Genomic DNA, 21,959 nt, shown 5'->3' on the forward strand with positions numbered 1-21,959 from the left:
GTTGAGTCGTCGAGTCTTAAAGCCCCCAACTACCATTTCTGGTCCTTAAGTTCCAAACGGGTACTACCTTAGATATGGCTAAACTATTAAGTATTAGGTAATTTTAAAATTCAAAGACGTCTTTTTCGTTTATTAATTAATTTATAAAAATAAATTTGAAATCTAGGAACTTATATCTCCAACAATAACAAATACTCAATATTTAATGCATATCGTAAACTCGTCACTATTTAAAACTATTATTATTAAGTATGAATTTTGATTGATTTATAACTGATTTAAGATGTCTCCTCACTTCCTCAGTAGTCGATTTGTAGTTTTAATATGTATATGACTAGGTATTATTTTATACAGGACAGAGGTGGTAAATTTTTTTAACGTGACGTGCCAAAAATTGCATAGTTTTTGTTTTTTTTTTTGTTTCTTGCGTGTCGATGATATTAAATAATAAAAATATTTTAAAAGTACCTATATATATACATATATACAAGAAAAATGTAAAACAAAAATGTTTCGCGTGCCACCGATTTAATTCTCCTTGATTATTTTATTGTCAGTTTTACTTAATTATTAAACTTTTATACATTATAATAATGTAAATAATGTAATTTAATATTTATTTTTATTATTATTATTATTATTTTTAGCTTACCAAATGTTTTTTAGAATTTGCTAAGTAAAATAGGTAAATAAACACATTATTTAATTTAAAATCATGATGATTACATAAGAATTGTATTAAACTAGGTATGTCGGTAACAGGAATTTTAATATTATAATTAAAAAAGAAAACATACCTACCTAATAATAAATCATCTAAATTATTTTTTTACTATTTTTACCATTTACGTAACTTACGTAACATAAAGCTGTTGTTTGTCGAGAAGTTAGATTATGTAAAAATAAACTAAGTCTAAGTCTCAAACCGGAGTGTACACATTTTTTTCAACTTATAGATCATGAGTAATGGGAATTTCCCGAGTGTGTCCGGAAATGATTTTTATTTAATGTTTTGAGTGCATTCCTATTAATTTAATTACCTAGACTCCAGAGCACCATGAGCAATGAGGATATGAACTGGCTTAAGTAGTTAAGTATACCCCAAAAATATTTGGTTATTATTTTTTATTTAATTATTTTAGCCTACAACCATTTTTAAAATGTTGTAGTGTGAGTGTACTAATATTTTATAATGTTTATAATATTATTTATTTATTTTTGGTTGATTTTTCACTGCCATAATTTTCTCATTGCCTGATCCAATTTTGTTAGATACTCCTATATTATTATGATTAAAAATTTAAATCAAAATTGTTGCTTCTATAATATTTTATTTATATTTTTAAGAATGTAATATTATTTACGAATAGTAGGTTTCTCCTACGTAAGGGAGTATCGACTATAATGCAAAATACCTAAATGCAAACATAATGTACCTAATATACAGTGTAGTAATATAGATATCATTATAGTATATGTATTATCAGCAATAAAATTTAGGACGCACTTGGGATTTATTATCAAAATTAATAGCAATATAATCACGCACACACTTGGGCTCTTAAAAAGGCACGACCACGGTCGTATATAAGACCGTGGGCACGACGATATAGATAACGGGACGCACCCCAGCAACGCCCTTGATCCTATAGGGCCTAGGTCCTAAAACATAAATCTTATGATCGTAAATCACCATACCTATACTTACAGATCACTAATATAGTAATATTCTATATCGTCTATAATATATAACGTATAAAGACATATAGTTGGTTGTGCTTGATTGCTTTATGTCGAAAATCTAAAAAACTAAAGCGAGTGGCAGTCGTGTGACTGCGAGAACCACCGTTCTTGGGGCACTTGTAAAAAAAGTTTAAAATGATAGCAGCAATAGATGGCGCTACTATTATCGTTTAGGTAATTATAATATAACTAGTTGTTCTCGTGTACTTCGTAGTCCGAAAAAATTACATTTCTTATATGAATATATGATTCAAACTTTGTTCAATTTGTTATTTAATACTGGATAAAATTATGATTATAACATAAAAAAGAGTATCTTATAATTTATATGCAAATAATAAAACACGTATTATTTTTAATAATAAATCAAAAATATAAATATTTCATAATCATAAAGTGATAGAAGATAGGATGCCCAGAAAGTTATAGACATTTACCTGTCCATGACGGCAAGTTTATTGTTGATATGAAGACCAAGACGTTCATAATAAGAACGTTTTAAAATATCTAAACATGGTTATTATAATCGAAGAAACAAAGCAAGATACGAGTAGAAGCTGTACAAATACGTGTTGAGTGTAACAATCGCAGTGGTTTTGATCAAATATAAAACATAGGTTTAAAATGTATCCAATTGTAATAACTATATTTTATTTACTGACTTATTATAACTGATGCCTAATAGCAACCCGCAACCCTATATAAAAAAGTAATAAAAATAATCATTTTTCGTGAGCCGTCCAATCCATGCGTGAGTCACTATTTAAAATGCGAATTGCGAATTTCGCAAAACCCTTTCTTAGTGTGCATTTATAATATATTAGGTATGAATCATGGTACAATCAAAATTCCATCTATTTATTATAGTTTACGCTCTACTTTGATTTTCCATTGACTAACAGTCGGAACAAACTACCAAGTCGCTTGTACCTATACGATTTGCCTAATAAATAACCCCATATATATGAGATTTTGTAAGATTTTAAATGATAATAATTGTAAAATATTCAAAACTATAATGTATATTCATATTTCAATAAATACGTGTAAATGTAATATTTTAATTTTTAAGTGAATTATGAGCATTTTCAAATAATTAATATTTTTCATACTCATAACTCACCTAAAAATTAAAATATCGTAAAAATCCAACGAGAAAACACAGATTGTGTTCTTACCTAAAAGTTTGATAATAGGTCAATTCACCTAACCTAACCAGGACAGCTCTAGAATCTTGGAGGGGGGGGCTAAGTCATAATATTCATTATAATATCATACTACAGCATATTTTATTTATACTTCAGAGTAGGTTAGGTATAATAATAGGTATATAATCATAACTACACACTCGCACGTTGCACAGGTGTACGTTTATATAATAATCGATGGTATAATAAATAATATGTTTTTTTATTTAATTTTGTTTTTAATAATATATAGTTTTTAAAAATACGGGATTAAGGCCTAACGCCTAAGGAACTAAGGGAAGCGTTCTCTAGGCCCCCCCTGGAGTCGCCTCTGGTAGGCCGTAGGCCCGAAGATAAACCACATGAAGATTAAAGAGTAGTATTATTATAGGTAGATACTTGTGTAATATTTGCAACTGATTGTAATTGTGTAAATAACATTATAAATTATTATTAACTATTAAAATACTTCATATATAACATGCCAGATTGTTAAGTACATTTTCATAATCTTAAAATAATATAATATTCTTAATTTAAAATTTTTACATCTACTTATGATTTTATACATTTTATTTTATATGACTTGTTGAAAATTCAAGTCATTTTCAATAATTACATTTTTTTAATTAAAAAACACAATGTAATCAAAATTTGAATTAAAAAAGATGGGCTGCAATTTAGAAAAATATTGTTTTGCTGAGTATATGCGGTAAAAAGTTATTAATTTGAATTTTTAATAACTAACCTACCTATACGGTTATTCTTAAGCTGGTATAGTTGTACTTACCTATTTCATATTTGAAAAGAGTAATGTATAGATATGTATTTGTAAATATATGTACTTTTCTTTCAGCTCTATGTTATATCTTATCCACATTATAATTAGGTATGAACTTAAAGATACAAAATATTAATATTGTATTAAACGAAGTACCTAGGCACCCATAGCACTCATTAATTACGCATAAAACCTACTCAATTTAAGTGTTATTATTAAACATGATAGTTTACTTAGATGCATAGTTAAACATTTAAATGTATAATATTTTATTTTGACGAATAATTGATATAGACTAGGTATATAATAATTTATTATTATTACCTATTTACTAATATGTTTACGATACGAACAAAGCGATGGATGTATCTATTGATTGTATAATAATGTGTGTTTAGAAATGTTGTTCTAAAGTTTAAAGCTTAACCGGAATAGTTTAAAAAATACATTTTAGTGTTAAGTGACATACGTTTTTTATGAGCTTTTATATACTTAATATTTTGACAAAATTTAAGATTCACAATTAAAATAATTATTTATCTTCGGGCATTTATTGTAATTTTGTTATAATTAAAAAAATATTAATAGTAAAACATTTGAAACGTTATATTATTATCTAATGCAATTATAATTTTCAATAGTTTATGAAATTTTGTGTTTAAAGTTGAGAATCGTTTTATACCTATGAATTGTGTAGGTACAATACTACAATGTTTATCAATTAATTCAAATTTAACACATCCATTAGAGTTACCTTCTTAATAAAGAGATATTCAAATAATGAGGGTACACTTAATATCTACGTACTATATATGTTTCACTTCTTTTTTTTTGTTTGAAGAACACTAAACCTAACCTAACCTAACTTTGAGTGATAATATCAAAAAATATAAAAGTTTCAGTATTTAAAGCTTTTAAATAGTATCATGATGTATTAATGTTTTAAATTTGCATGTTAAATAAATAAATTTATAAATAATTTTGTAGGTACTTATAGAGTTGTAGAGTTGTTTATTTGTTATTTTTTTACAATTAATTGTTCATGATTTGTAGTGTTTTTAATGGCCACGATACCTTGTTTTTATTATTTATTCCTAATTCTTGTTAGTGTTATTTTAACAGTTGCTAATATTGTATCATAATTCATAATACAAAATAATAAAAATAACTCCGGAGACCGGACTACACATATTCTCAAAAATTATTAAAGCGATAGCGTTTGAGAGTACTGGAATTAATGTCGCCATACCGGTCAATGATCATGTTTCAAAAGGTAATTTGTTATAATGCAGGCATAAAGTGTATTCAATTATAATAACTATTTTATTTTCTGTAACCAATTTCAATCCTATATATATATAAGAAAAATAATAATCATTTTTTGTGAGCCAACAAATCCTTACGTCTAAATTCGTCTTCGTCTATTTCTATATTATATCTTAATATACTTACCCTATTACCAACAGTTTTAATATAATTCTTATTACCCAAAGCACTTTATCTCTTTAATTATTATTCATCATCATGTTTATAGATTATCTAATTTTTTTTATAATTATATGTTATTATCATTTATTGTTAATTATATATAATTATATAATCTAATTGTAATCATTAATTTTATGTATTTCTGTTCTTATGTGTGTAAAATTGTAATCACCGAGCTGTTATTGATTATTGTTGAAATAAATAACAATAACCGAATTATATTTATATAAAATTAAAAAGAAAAGTATAATATTTAAATTGTTTCTGTCTCCACATTTGACTTCAATTCTATTTTATTAATCTTCCCACATTTTATTATATTTAAATTGTCATTTAGCCTATACAAGTTTATATAACTATAAATATTGGTAGCCGGTAGGTACTTATACAAAATTTTATTGTTTTATAGTTTTATTAAATTATAGATAATAGGTATAACTTTACAATAGTGTATAAATATAACGTAGGTATAGGCGTATATTTAATATGCAGTCACTTTCTATCTAGAATTTAGTATTAAAATACATAAGATTAAAGTCTATAGGATTATTTTTATCGTAGTAACTTTTTTTTGTATTTAAATATTTGATACAATTAATACATTTTAATATTATTTATATTTTTGCATGTCTATATCACTCCACTTGAAAAATTAATAGTATAGAACTAATTGAATTATAAATATTACAATAAATAATAACTACGTATTATTGTTTTAGGAAAAGGAAATCAATTATCTTTTTTGCTTAAAGAACATTCACAATTTATAAAAGCGTTCACCAAAGCTTAAAACAAAGGGGGGATAAGTTAAATAATAATAATACCTTTACAATTAAGGCAATTTTAGCTTGGCACAATAAAGTATTTCTTATTTATATGGTTAATATATAGACAATGATTGCGGAATTAAAATAAAAAATGTACTATAATAGGTATTTTTTCAGTCAAAATATTTAATTGCAATTTTACGATGAAAATATTGTATAGGTAATAGTGTAATACACTTTTCTCTTTGGAAAATATTCACAAAAAAAGTCAATAATGTTTATTTGTCATTTTAAAGGGGGAGTGGGAACTCCAATGAATTTAAGTATAACACTAACCTAAGTAGAGATTGGACTATATGAGTAATATTAATATATTATACTTATATATTGACATTATATAAGATAGGTAATATATGTTAAATGTTAATATGTATCGACTGTGCAATATATAGTATACATCGACAATTATTATTTCATTAGACTTGTTAACTTGCTATCTTTAAATACTAAAATACATTAAAGATTAAACACATTAAAAAGATAAACAATGTAAATATAAAGTAGGTAGTAACTAATAGGGCGTATTTATCTAACACTTGAGTCAAGACTCATAGTCATTATATCATTAAATGTCTTACCATGATAAAATATTTTTGTATGCTCATGTAAGAGTAGTATTAGTTTTTAGTTTATAATTTGCATTGCTTAAGTTAACATGTTAAAATTATTGTTCTTAGTTGTATCTTGCTCCTGCGTTTTTGCGCAGGATGCAACCAAGGTAAGAGAGAATATGGATGTGTTCCGTTTGCCTAACAATACCGAACCAATATCCTATAGGTTAAATGTACAACCTTTTATTATACCAGAAAATAACAATTTCACATTCATTGGTACCGTGTTAATAACGATTCGCGTGAAAATAACAACAGAAGAATTAACTTTAAATGTAGACGATTTACAAATTAATAAAATCAATGTAAAGGATACAAATTCATCATCTGCAGAAGTCGAGGTAACCGGAAACCATATTGTGGTTAAAAATGAACAACTTATAATTCAACTTAAGACACCTGGACTTATTGCTGATCGAGTGTATGAAGTTGAAATCGCATACTCTGGAGAGTTACGGAACGACATGAGTGGTTTTTATAAAAGCTGGTACACAGACGAAAAGAGTAAAAAAACCAAGTGAGATTTATTTTAGATACATTCGTAATTATCTAGTACCAGTACGTATATTTTATAAATAACAATAGTATTTTATTTACTTCAAAGTTACTTGAGTTAAAGTAATTTAAAATTATTTTTCAATCAATAAAAACTATAATAGATGATAACAAATAATTCCGTTATTTTTAAAAACACATTGTAAAACCAATACACTTCGCTTAAAGTATATGTAACTGTTCCTAATTCCTAAAATGAAAAAAAATATGGCTTATTTTACACATTAAATTTTTACAACTTATAAATAGGGCTAAGTTTATTATTATTTACTTGGGTATACATAATACGTTTATAGGTTGTTAGTTGCTATTTGAGCATTTCCCGTTTGAATTAAAATTTATTATTACCCGTATGAAGAAATATCTTAAATGTATTCCATTTTTCTTTATATATTAATCCTTTTTTAGTATGGATTTTTTAGAATTTAGGAGAATAAAATCAAACATTTGGGAAATTTAATCTTAAGTATAGGGCTATCTTTAACCATTTTGAGGCCCTGGACACTGGTATAATGGAGCCCCTATACGATTTGGACGGAGTACTATTTTATTAAAACAGGTAAATAGGGTGGTGAAGGAAGAAAAAATTAGATTAATTTAACAATAAATTATTTTTAATTTTTACTTTTTTATTACTATTAGCGATTATTCTTTGATTTTTCTCGAAACAAGTTTATTTATTGGTAATAAATATCGATTATTGGTTGATGATCTGGCAAGAGCTAGGGAGCCTCATCGATCGCAGGGCCCTGGGTACGTGCTCAAAATGCCCAATGGAAAAGAATTGCCTGTTTAAGTAAACTTGACGACAAATTCAAACCTGTTTTTAGAATTCTTCACTAGATCATTCGTACCGTTGGAATGAAAACGTGTTTAAATTTCTATATATTCCACATTTCCATGTGTGTTAGATAAATACAGAAAATCATTGTTTCCAATCCTCAATTACTTTAATTTCAAGTATTAACTTTACAAACAACTAATAATGAATAAAGTAATAATAAAAATAATTCTATTTACTATTATTTGTACCTAGCATACTATGTCTAATTTGAAATCATAAATTTATCATGTATTTGATGCTATAATCTTTAGATAAATTATGTTAAAACTTTTTTTACGTAGAAAATAAGAATAAGATACATATGTGTACCTATATTACCTATTTATCATTATGAACTATAATTTTTTATTAATTTATTATTTATTTCTATTCTGTATTTATTTTAGATGGTTAGCTGTTACTCAATTTGAACCTACTTATGCTAGAAGGGCGTTCCCGTGTTATGACGAACCTGCATTTAAAACGCCTTTTTCAATTGAAGTCACAAGATTAGAAACTCAAATTTCTTTATCAAATATGCCGATAGCAAAACAAATTATCATAGAGTAAGCTTATAAAAAAAAATAATAAAAAAATATATCTGACAAGCATAAGCTTTGAAAAGTTATTTAAATATTTTATATTTTAAAGTCAAATTTATATTATACAGATCTTCAAAACCTAATTATGTATCTGATCAGTATCAAACTACAGAGCCGATCTCTACGTATTTAGTAGCATTTTCAGTTTCTGAATTTGTAAGCACAACGAAAGATCAAAAAGTTTATATTTACACGCATGCAGATTATACCAATCAAGTAACATACATCGAAGAAAAGGCGAATAAATTGCTCAATCTGATGGAACTTTACACAAACATACCTTATACATATTCAAAAATAGACCTTTTAGCAGTTCCAGACTTTTCGTTTGGTGCGATGGAAAATTGGGGATTAAATACATATAGGTAAAAAAAAATAATATTTGTTAATAAAAATTATTTATATATATTATAACATACGAGTATAATAATTCAAAAGTAATTTTTGAATTATTAGTGATTACACTTATTATATTTTACTTTTTGTTTTATATGTACACCATAGAGCGCAATTAGGGTAAAAACGGGAAGCTGTTATAATATTATCTCATATCAAATTATATGTATATTGGTTATCAAGTACAAATTAGTATAACCTATTAATATACTATAGTACTATACTATATGCCAGTGGCGCCGAACAAAATTTTGAATGGTCTGATCAACAGCCACTGACCCTTTATTTAAATTTTAACACCCACCCCATTCTAATATTAGCGATATTTTAATGATTTATACTATTAATTCATTTATTACTCATATACCACACTTAAAAATTTGGTTTGGTCATGACCAGGCTTCAACCCCAAGTACGGCGCCCCACGGTAGTATGTACTCATTTGATTGTTTTAATTAATATTACAAGTTTTAGCTGAAATATATTTTAATTATTTTGATTACTGGAAAATTAAATACGGTATTCAGCTTTCACTTTTTGACTCACGAAATAAAAATATCAGACAATTACCGTGTCATAATATCCAATAGGCACTATCTCCGCCATCACTAGGCACAAAGATTTGATATATATCGGTAATGATTGATAACTAGACACTAAAGCTCGCGATGCAGACCACATAAAATAATTAATGCAAATTTAATTGCACCTTGACCTTTTACTTTACCTTTAACTTTAAATACTTAAAGTTTTGACTAAACATTCACTACAGGTAAGTGTATTCTCGAAGAACAGTTAGCGGTATTTTTGACGAATCGAGGTTCACTTATTTCTAGGTACATTAACAGCTAGTAATTATATAAAGTATTTGTTTATAATAATAATAATTCTTTTCGTGTAGGTACTATATTTACCATTTGGTTTTTAATTTAATGAATATAAGTATGGTAAAATGTGTTTCATTCTTAGTCTGAAATAGATACTTATAATTTATAAAACTAAATAGGTATTCCACTCGTACTATAGGTTCTTTCATCTTGTTAGTTGTTACTTTATTATTAAATATATGTTTCAGAGAAAAATATTTACTGGTGACAGATAAATCTACTGAAAAAGATAAAGAAACTGTAATTACAACGGTTCAACATGAATTGGCACATCAGTGGTTTGGTGATCTTGTAACATGTTCTTGGTGGGATTATGTATGGTTAAATGAAGCTTTTGCCACATTATTCGAATATTTTGCAGTTCATGTGGTTAGCTATTAAAAACGCTATTGTTTTATGAATCAAAATTAATTAAACAATAATTGTTTAATGGTCTCTATAGGCAGAACCTGACTGGCGTATTGGAGATATATTTGTCATTGAACAACATCAAGAAGCATTAGTTTACGATCATAGAACACGTCATCCAATCACAGCAAATGTTAAAGAACCAAATGAAATTCAAAGTATTTTTGATATAATTACTTATAACAAAGGAGCTTCAGTATTAAGAATGTTAAAACATGCATTGAATGATGATATATTTAGAACATCTTTAACATTATACTTAAATACTTATAAGTAAGTTTTGAAAAAACTTGAGTAAGTTATTAGATATAATTTAGATATTACTTGTTTAAATTCAGTATTCATTAAAGGGGAAGTTTAAAAATTTAGGTACTTGATCGCAACTATAAATTATAATATTAGTATTAAAAAACTTCGTTATGTTTAGTTTATTATAATTTAAAAAGGTATCATACAGTAATTAAACACCTTTAATCATATAATAACATTAAGAAGTAGGAAAATATTCACATAAATACTTACCTCTCGAGCTGTGTCTATCTTAATTATTCTTCTCCTCATAAGTATTACATTCCAAGGATTTTTAATCTAAATTTGTTCATTCATGATTCATGCAAAAAAATGTTATTTTACCATGGTATTTATATTTTATGTATACATATTCACGAAAGCAAAGTTTTTTTACACAGTTGTATATTATAATAACTTCGATACTTTGATATCACAAACATTTATGGATATAATCATATTTAATTAAATATAAAAACTATCAAGTTCAGTTGTTATAATTGTAAATTTTAAAGAACGCTGTACTGGTTGAAAAGGGATAGTGTTAAGTCGAATAGTGATAATGGATTAAAAGGGAACTGAAGTTTTAATCAAAAAAAGGAAGAGTACTACATTTTTGCTAAACATAGTGACGCTCGTTTAATATAGATTAGTAGTAATAGGATAGACAGGTGATAACTAATAAGTATAAATATTAAAATATTAAATATATACTAAACAATTATTTTACATGTAATATCTTGATATGTATAATATTAATAAACGTGTATGTAGGTAAATACTTAATAAAGGCAAAATAGGTCTTATTTATGACAATATATTAGCTTATTACCTAATTAATTTTTCTTTAAAAATTAACTAACTGTTATTGTTTAATTTTAGATATAAAGCTGCTGAACCAAAAAATTTATGGAATTCATTTGATAATGTAATATTTGACGCGAATTATAAATCAGGAATATTAGGAAATACAATTACAGTTGAAGAGTATATGAGGTCATGGACTGATCAAGCAGGATATCCTGTAGTAAATGTCGATTCAGGAAATCCCAACTATCTTATTGTAACTCAAGTATGTCGTATTTATATAAATATTAACATTAAAATTATTCAATAATATTCTTAGGCGCGACTACGGGAGGAACTGGTCAACTGAATATGCACTGCAGACTCTCTCTGCGGTTACTAGCTTGCACCATAAATTTAATATAAATATTACTGTTCAGATACTTAGGTACCTATATTATAATCTAATTTCTGTCCACTGTTCTCACAGTGCCCAAATCTAAATCTTAATTATTTTAATTATATCCGATTGATTATAAGGATTTAATTTAGATAGACCTTATGGATTATGAGAAACTCTCAATTAAATTTTAGATACTTATTGAGGAGACCGATGAGCCGACTAATACCTATTGACTATTATAGGAATATAGAATATACCTATGAATACTTATTGACGTTTTACAATGGTAACGTGTTTTTCATTTTTATGTCCGTCATCAGTCATCACCTTTGGAAGCAGTAGAAATGGTATATCTTTAACTTTGAACTTAAAGATTTGAATTTGCCATTAAATATTCATAGGTATTAGCATTTTTAAAATATTCTCTTTTCGTGCTATTTATAGATATTTAAAATTTTTGATTTATTAGTTCAATTATTTTTTTTGATGGGGGGAAGGAAAATACTATTCATTTGTAGGTCAGGTAATTTATTTTTTGCTTCTTTTATTATTTTATTACCTTATTTCAGTATTTCGGAGGAGATTTAAACCCCCAAAACCTCGTTTGCGCCTGGTTAGTATTATTATTATTATATATTTACAAAATAAATAAGATCTTAATAGGCAATTACCTATTATAATAGGTATATGTATATTATATACCTATACAATTTAGTTTCGTCAAAAATTAATTCAGTCTATATTATTTTTATAATTATACACATAGGTAGGCAGGTATGAGGTATATACTATATCCTAATAAAATTATATATGCTAACAGATCATCTCTAGTTAGAATCAATCGTATGTCATAATTATTTATATTGTTAAATTCAAATTATACATAATAGGGTAGATACGTATACGTAAAATTCAGTAGATACAGTAATCTATTCATTCAATGACGATGAGGTAGGTACCTCATGACACATGCTATGTACGATCTACTATACAGCCGATTGGATTTCCTAGTTTTTTTTATCACCTTGCTCACAAAATATATTTACCAACATAAATAAAAAGTAAATGTGCTATTATATATTGTTATAATTTTTAATTATTCTATCAACTGCGTTATTATTCGTATTTCGTAGGAAAAATCAAAACTAATATTCAATTAATTATTAATGTATGGATAAGGGCTTTAACAAATAGGCTTCCCTTGTCATGGCCCATGAAGGTGGTCTGTTCATGTCTATGATAATTTTTGATGTAGGTAGATACCTAAGTAATAGGTATCAATATTCAATCCACTAAATCCATTTAGGTAGGTACTTAAATGTTATTTAAATGACATGAAAATAATTATTTTTGCAGAAACAATATCAAGTAGACGTACCTAAATTAAATTACACAACTTTGTGGCATATTGGTCTTACATATACTAATCAAAAAAACCAACAATTTAATAATCTTCAACCAACTGTTTGGATGAATAATACAGAAACCGAAGTAACTATACCACTAATGAATGATGCAGGATGGGTAATATTTAATCTTCAATCAACAGGTACCTATGATTTTATTCAATATCAATTTCATTTATTATACCATTTACAATTTTTATATAATAAGATTAATTAAAATAATTGTATTTATTTGTTTATAGGTTTTTACAGAGTTAATTATGATGTTAAAAATTGGTATCGACTAATTGCCGAGTTGAGGTCCAACCCAAAAACGATACATGTTCTTAACAGAGCACAACTGATTGATGATTCGTTCAACTTAGCAAGAGCAGGCGAATTGTCACATTTTATACCATTTACCTTAGTGACTTATTTAGAGAAAGAAGATGATTATATTCCATGGTACTCAGTGAAGAATAGCATGTCATACATTGTAGAACGGTTAAGACGCTGTCCACATACAGGAGGACAAGTACAAGTAATATAACTGTTTGTATTTAAAAATCATATTTTTCAAATACACAAAATCTAAAAAAAAATTTTAAAACCTTAGGATTTTGCAAAAACGTATGCAGAAATAATATATAAAAAAGTCAGTGACCAATACGAGAAAAATGACGGTCAACATTTGACAAAGACTAGTATGCAAGAATTCTCAAATTGGGCATGCAAATTAGATGTTGAATCATGTGTTAAATCGGCTTTAAATTATTATAATGCATGGGAGAAAAATGGGACAGAGTAATTTATAAATTGATTAATAGGTATAATTAAAATTTGTTTTAAATTAATCCCTACATTTTCTCTCAATAGAATACCGCCAGATGTAAAACAAGCAGCTCTCTGTAGTGGTATCAAAAATGGAACAACTGAAACATGGAATAAAGTTTTTGAATTATTTAAAATAACGCCGTCAACCTCAGAAAGACAAGCATCACTATTAGCATTGGCTTGCAGTACAAATTACACAATATTGTCAGGGTAAATATCATAACATATTAATAAAAAAGAGTAATAAAATGATGATTTTAAATTATATAATCAAAAAATAATATTCATCGTACTTTAGGTATTTAAACCTTTTACTTGATGCTAATTGTCCAATACGTCCACAAGATTATAAAACTGTGTTTAAATCATTAACATCAACTCAAATTGGTATTTATGCAGCAACCGACTTTTTACAAAACAAAATCAATGAATCTCTGAGTAATATGTGGGAAGGTGAAGAGATGATTACACTTATATACTCTTATTTGGCTTCAAGTGCTGCAACAATGCAAGAAATTAATGAGGTATATTAGACTTGTTTAAATAAAGTAACAATAACATAATATTAATGACTAAAAAATAATTGTATATATTTTTATGTCTTTCGAGATATTATGAATGTTTCAATTTATGCTATTTTTCTAGTTAAATGCAATCAGAAATTTGACTTATTTATCACCAAAATTGAAAAAATCATTTGATGATTCATACAAGGAAGTGGAACTCAACTCTGCTTATTTTGAGAGATGTCATCCACTTATGCATGAGTGGTTCAATCCATCCGATTCAACTACTCAAGCACCATCTAGTGCTATTTCAAATTCATACCAGTATATTAATGTTATTGTTTTATCTTTATTTTTTATAACAACACTAGTAAATATTAATTATTTCAATGTAATGCAATAACTATTAATCTGTTTATTATTTATTAATTGTATATTGATGTATCATTTGTGTTGTTAAAAATTCAAAATTATACAAGTTATTAATTTTTAATTTAAATTATCTCCCAGCATTTTAAACTGATATCAGTGTTTTTCAATTGTGGTTCATCGTTATCATTTTCATTATGCCTCTGTCCAGATGCTGTTGCTAATAGAGGAAGAGTTGGATGCAAACTGAAAATAACATTACGAAATTCATTAATTAATTATAAAATATAATAAGGTTATATTTTTTTTTACAAAAGATAATCATCATTGTAATTCTTTAAAAAAATTAAAATTAACCTTATTCAAAAATAAGTTAATTTTTTTCAATTATTATTATTTAATATCTATTAGATGTTATTTCAGACAATTTAATATGTAAATGTTCATATAATCTGTTATTACTAACCTGACACCATTCACACAGTCATTATGAACAGGAATTTTAGAATTTAAAGTAAGAACACTTTCTACACCATCAGACTTTTCAATATTTTGGTCTAATTTCCAAGTACTAATTTCACCTGTACAATTACCTAAAAATAATATTAAAATTAATGATATTTCATAATTGTCAGGACTTATAAATAATTCATATAAGTAAATCAACATTCATCAGTAATTAAAATATTGAAAGGTTTATAAAGGGTTTCCACAAAGTGATTTAGCAATCATTAAATTATATTTAATTAATGGTCTTTAAAAATAATTAAATTTTAAAAATTAGAAGTTAAATAAATGCACTTTACAAATTATATAATTTTTGAATATATATTAGCTATTATAAAACTAGATGGTTTTACCTGAAACTAAATATTGTCCATCTGATGAAATGTCAAAACAAATTCTTTGATTAGTAGTCACTGTTCTTTCAGCAGAATATAGAGTTTGACCAACATTCCTTAAATCCCAACATACAATATCATTATCACCTTTTCTACTACCCGAATATAATTTCAACCCATCAGGTGAAAATTGTAATTGGGTAATTCCTGACTTATGTCCTCTTAATATGTACATAAGTTGATTACCGCCATATATACCTGGAAAAATATTTTGTTAAATACTTAATATTACAGTAATAATAATATAAAAGAAGAACTCACCAATATCTTTACTGTATGTACCAACGGCAAAAATACTCCTGTCTACTGGATTCATAGTTATGGTCGATATTATTGATCTATGCAAATCTGCTTTAGTAGATATTTCAGTAAATTCACGTCCTGGACGGTCTGTACGGAAAATATTTAATTTTCCATAACTACCGCAATAAATTTCTTCTCCAGACCAGTTAAAACATAATGAGTTAACATGAGCCACTTCATCAACACTGTTAGATAATAAATATTATGAAAGCATGTAGTATGATAAACTTTATACAAATTACAAATTAATATTTTTATAAAATTAGGGGGTATTACAATGTCAAATAAGATGATTTAAGATTTTCTTTTCCACAGTAATAATTTTGAAGTTTAAACACATTATATATATATATACAATGTACATAATATATATATATTAATATGACTATGTAATGAAATAAACAGGTATACCTAGGCCCAAATTAAGGGGAGCAGGGGGCTACTTCCCTATAATTGCAGTTATTCATAATTACTCAACAGTTTGAAATTAATCATATAACAAGTCTTATCAGCTTTTGAAGAAAAGTCTTATTTCAAAACAATGCTTAAACTGAGAAGAAAATATCTATATCATGTAAATACTATTATATATTTAATAGTTTCTAAGTTATTAATGTATATATATTATATATATAAACATACTGATCATATACTCTATAAGTTGCTTCTAATTCTCCATCTACAGCGTTCCAGAGGTGAATAGGTGATCGGTTGCTAGTACATAAAATTCTGAAAATATCATGACAATAATTATTAATATTAAACTTGATATTAATTGATTTAATATTTTAGTTTATATACATTTACTAACAACTTTACATCTTTACGATTTTGCACGGTGTTTGGGTACCATACATAATCATATATAGTACCACCTTCTTTTATCTCATTGACTTTATGAAATTTTTTACATTGATTTGATTCGTCTGTTTCAATATTGAAAATTCGAAGTCTTTGGTCTTCACTATTTGTTAAAATACTCAGACCATCAGTTGACCTATTTATAATGACAAATAATATTGAAAATGTTGTATTATTAACAAAACTATTGATAATTTAACTGTATTACCATTTGCATCCTTTTAAACATTGTTGAAATTCTTTGTCATTCACAAGGAAATCATCAGAACACGTGCAAATGAGTTGTAAGTCCTTAAATTGGATAGGATGATTGATTTCCATACTACTTTTTTTTTTGTATCTATCAATGAGTCTGTACTCACTACTTACCAATTTTAATATTGTATTTGAAATATTAATAAATAAGGTAGGTAGTTACAAGGAATATGATAAAATTTAAAATGTATTCTATTATTTAGTTTTAAATTCAACAATAAATAATAATATATCGTACAAATTTAAGGTACCAATAAAAATTAAATTGTTACTAAAATATTATTTTTATGAAAATTGTACAAAAAATGTTATATTAATACAAACAAAACACAATGATTAGTAACATTTTTAAATAATATATTTTCAAATTGATTGTAATTTATGTTTCAACTAGAAACTTCAATATTGTTATAAAAATATAAAACACAAGCTTACCGAAAAATTTTTGAATTGTATAATTATAAAGGCCAAATTGGCAAATTACCAAAGGGAAAAATAAAATCGGGATATATTTCAAAATGTTGATAAGTGATAACGCGTTACGCATGTAGTTTGAAATGATAAAAACGGCTCTAAATCACGGTATATATGATAACATTATGTCTTTTTTAATATTTTAAATTTGATTAGACAAGATCAGTTATTGCATGACAAATTATTAATTATATTAAAATTATAATTTGTCATGAGTTATTAGATGATTCGCCTCCCGCCATTCAAAACTTTGTAAATTTATTATACTTATTTCCATCAATCCACCCATCTTATGATCAATCACTAATTTGCATTTAGAAATGAATTTATCATTATATTTTTCTTGCTATATTTATTTATTATCTTCAAACATTCACAGTACCTATATACAAATATACCTACATCTATACAAATAAAATAATAATAAATTATAACTATTAATCTTTATTTTTAATCGCATGATCTACTTTTATATAAACACAATGCGATTATTAATGTACTTTTTTAAATTTATTAAATATTAATAAATAAATGAACCAATATTATAGTACCTATTAAATATTAAGTAATAATTAAATATTAATAAAATAATTGTGAAATGTATGAATCTGGTATTGATATTCAATTTACTTTGGTTGTTTTCTTTTCGACCCAGTTAAAGCTTTGATAAACAATTTTGTAAATACATGTAAATAAATTTTATAATTTATTTTTATTATATTTATAAATTATAAATGTAGAATAAATATAATGATATTAAATATCTAGTTATATATTGAGTATATTAATCTGACTTACCTGTTTCAGTTTTTCCCCATTGTGTAGCTATATTATATCTGGGAACTGGGAGTGGGAATCTTAAAGAATTATATGCATTCAGACAAATAGGTCGTATAAGTGACGAGAAATCCAGTGGCGTATTTTCAAATTTTTCTGGGGGGGGGTCTTCAGTTTATACATAATTAATCTATGATAAACTATATAATATATGAATAATAGTTTATATACTATAAACTATGATATCTTGTAATAGTTACGTCCTTATGCAGTTTTTGGAGGAAGTTGAACAAAATATATAATTGTATAGTCTTATGTAATATTATATTTATATACCTATATATTGTATTGAGCACTACATAACATATGAAGTATTGTTATAAAATAAATTCCAGTCATCTCGATTTTTTTTGCCAACTCCTCTATCACTTCATCAACAGTAATTTCAACTTCCCTGTGAATGTTTAACATGGCCAAACCATTTAGTCTTTTCTAAAACAAAATAATCACAAATATTAGTTTTAAAATTAAAATGTCTTAATAATATTTTATTACCTCAGATATTGTATTGCGTAGATATGTTTTAATTCTTTTTAGTGATGAAAACGTCCGTTCGTTTGAAGCCGTAGATATAGGAAGTGTAGATAAAATTTGAAATAACTTATAACTCCTGGATATATGTCTGCATTACACAACTTCAGTGCATCAATTGAATTTTTTGGTTTTATTTCCAATTTTTTATGTTTCCTTTGCCACAGTTGGAACTCTTCTATTATTGAATTATTATTACCATTTAGATCTTCTTCGTAAAATTCAGCTAAATTTTTGAATTCTTCTGTTGTAGAATTCTTGTCGAAAAAATATCAATATGATTAAGAAATCTAGATTTTAATTGACTTATAAAAGAGTATAAGTATGGAATAAAAACTGATATGCGAAAATATTCTTCAGGATTATTAGTTGAGGCACTAAAGTCAGTTACATATAATATTATATGCGTTCGTACGTCGGATATTCCCACGGACTGTATAATGATAAATTTATATAACATATTATTATATTATTGGTGGGCTATTTCCGATCGATTGATTGGTAACGTAAATATAACATCATGACAACGCGTATGCTTTGACGACGTTGTTGTTTGTTTATTTGGCAAAGTATTTTAATTTCGAAAAATTACCGATGATTTTTAATATTTTAACCTAATAATGTATATGACGTAGATGTTTTTGTGATTATTTTTTTTTGTTTTAACCTTTCTTTAAAAAAGGCATAATACAATTTATTATACAACCGTCGAGTATAGTATAATAATTAATAATTCATGTTTACGAAGATCTATTGATTCACTGTAATATAATATTATTTTTAAATCAATATCCCGTATCATCTGTGTTTCGCTTTGGGGCATATTATATTAGCCGCCCCGTGTATGAAGGAAAGCATTTTCTCTTTTGTACCTATACGAATATATAAGTCGATAAAACGCCATTCCACTATACATATATGAGTTAATATAGTTGTTTATGAAAATTAATAAATTAATATCAACACTTCAAAGTTCAAAATCATAGAGGTTTTATTTCAAAACTCAATGATGTGCGAAGAGCTAGTATATATTAAATTAATTATTCTACATTCTTAAATCTAGATACATGATTGATTAAATATAGATTAGTCACTATTTAACGTGACAAAATAATATGTTGAAAATAATACAAATATTCAATCGTTTTAAGAATAAAATATATGTTAAATTATAATTTAATTTATTTGATGAAATACTTTGTGCAAATATAATTGTATACAGACTAATCAATAGGTGATTTTAGCACTATTTATATAACTACAAAACAATTCAATTTTTAATTACTGTTTTATTTAAATATTGCATATACACTGTACATGATGACTTTGGTGACGGATGGTACAATGGGCTACTACTAGGCACTAATCTAATCACTTCAATTAACCAGAGATTCATTAACTCCCTTTTAAACACTAATTATAAGAAAATTGTCTAGTTTCTCTTGATATGTGGTAGTTTGAAGCCTGGTATTCACGCAATGATCATTATATAGGTACCACTTTTATTTGCATTACTTCTAGACAAAAAATTTTAACCTGCGTTAATTTATTTCAAAATATTATAAAATTGCAGTGTAATGCACGTGAACTCTATCTAAAACCAAATTTATTTATGTGCAGTGGCGTTCAAACCCTCCCCCCATGAAATGTATGGTTGGTACTTGGTACTGGCATTTTGATTGTATAATTAATTGGAATTTAAGAATAGAAAATTTTTTTTAACCCTTCCTGAAATTAATTTCTTTATACGCCACTGTTTATACGTAATTTCAAAGATGTAATTCATGTAACATTGAGACAAGCGTGGGAAGACACAAAATATTAGGTTGTACTGGTTGTAGGCTTGTATAGCCGTCATATTGAGTGTAAAACAGTGAAATATCATGTATGTATAGACGTATAGTAGGTATATCGTATATTCGTATGTCATTAAAATATATACTGTGCAACTGTTACAATATCTAAACATTCTTTCTCTTTCAGTCTTTTACCTTTTATACGTTTTGTCTGTATCTTTATCATTATTTATTTAGACCAAGTGTATTCATTATTTCATCAAGGAGCAAATTTTTATACTGTGTTTATCTGGTTTTTGGGCCTTCATCCGTTGAATTCAGAATGAGGAGAAATTGACTTAACTTAAAGTACACAAGTAAGTAATTGTATATAATATATATTATATAAATAATAAAGTGTAATAAGTGTAACAAAATTTACATTGAATATAGGAAACAATAAGGTATTTCCATATATTTACATTAAAAAATATATATATATATAAATAACTTTTAATAAATAACACGAACAAGACAAAGAAATTTTAGGTTTCAAGTCTCTTCACTCTGTATTTATTAATAACACTTATTAATAAACATCTCAATTAACATAATAGTATAGAGTAGTGTTTCATTTGTAGCCATTTTAGCCAATTTGATTCATTACATCATTACATGGCTTAACAATTTACAATAAAAATAACGGTTTTTGCATTTGAAAATAGGAAGTTTGTATGTTACAGGATACTCCATCAATGGTGAATATTGTACACCTATAAAAGTTTAAGTATTATAAATAAGTTCCTTTTCAAGTATTTTTCGAAATTTAAAAAAAATAGAATTTTTTTAAATGCATTAAATGTTTCAAATTTAAAAGGGAATAGCATGTATTTGGTGAATAAATAATGTCACTACTCACTAAGCCACATCACTTTTAAATAAAAAAACCTGTTTTTAATCATCATATATGTATAGGTATACGTATACCACTGAAATACTTATTAAAATGTTCAATCTTGATTTCCACACAACACACAACATAAATATGTACTGCGCAGTTATATTATAAAATTGACCAATTATCTACCACTACCTATATGGCTAATTAAGTTAAAGCTTTAGACTAAAGTAAGTATAATATT

At 26.0% G+C, this 21,959-nt stretch overlaps 2 protein-coding genes and 1 pseudogene across 2 annotated transcripts; 1 reads left to right on the forward strand and 2 right to left on the reverse strand.

Annotated features, from left to right (window-relative positions):
* The first annotated feature begins 6,644 nt into the window (after nucleotides 1-6,644).
* On the forward strand, nucleotides 6,645-15,009 carry LOC132921352 (aminopeptidase N-like). Its single transcript, XM_060984341.1, has 12 exons — nucleotides 6,645-7,154; nucleotides 8,423-8,581; nucleotides 8,686-8,982; nucleotides 10,089-10,269; nucleotides 10,343-10,581; nucleotides 11,479-11,668; nucleotides 13,142-13,334; nucleotides 13,434-13,711; nucleotides 13,787-13,974; nucleotides 14,047-14,214; nucleotides 14,303-14,528; nucleotides 14,650-15,009. Exons 1-12 carry the CDS (start codon nucleotides 6,682-6,684, stop codon nucleotides 14,911-14,913), a joined length of 2,856 nt encoding a protein of 951 aa, XP_060840324.1. The 5' UTR covers nucleotides 6,645-6,681; the 3' UTR covers nucleotides 14,914-15,009.
* LOC132921360 (telomerase Cajal body protein 1) lies at nucleotides 14,903-17,581 on the reverse strand. The gene is made up of 7 exons (XM_060984352.1): nucleotides 17,154-17,581; nucleotides 16,896-17,081; nucleotides 16,727-16,813; nucleotides 16,043-16,269; nucleotides 15,740-15,979; nucleotides 15,346-15,472; nucleotides 14,903-15,125 (listed from the first exon to the last, which is right to left on the reverse strand). The coding sequence occupies exons 1-7, from the start codon at nucleotides 17,264-17,266 to the stop codon at nucleotides 15,005-15,007; spliced, it is 1,101 nt and encodes a 366-aa protein (XP_060840335.1). The 5' UTR covers nucleotides 17,267-17,581; the 3' UTR covers nucleotides 14,903-15,004.
* A 1,185-nt stretch (nucleotides 17,582-18,766) lies between these two features.
* LOC132925262 (52 kDa repressor of the inhibitor of the protein kinase-like) lies at nucleotides 18,767-20,716 on the reverse strand (annotated as a pseudogene).
* Nucleotides 20,717-21,959: the final 1,243 nt, after the last annotated feature.

This window comes from Rhopalosiphum padi, chromosome 1 (assembly GCF_020882245.1).
Source record: "Rhopalosiphum padi isolate XX-2018 chromosome 1, ASM2088224v1, whole genome shotgun sequence".
Taxonomy (NCBI): Eukaryota; Metazoa; Arthropoda; class Insecta; order Hemiptera; family Aphididae; genus Rhopalosiphum; species Rhopalosiphum padi.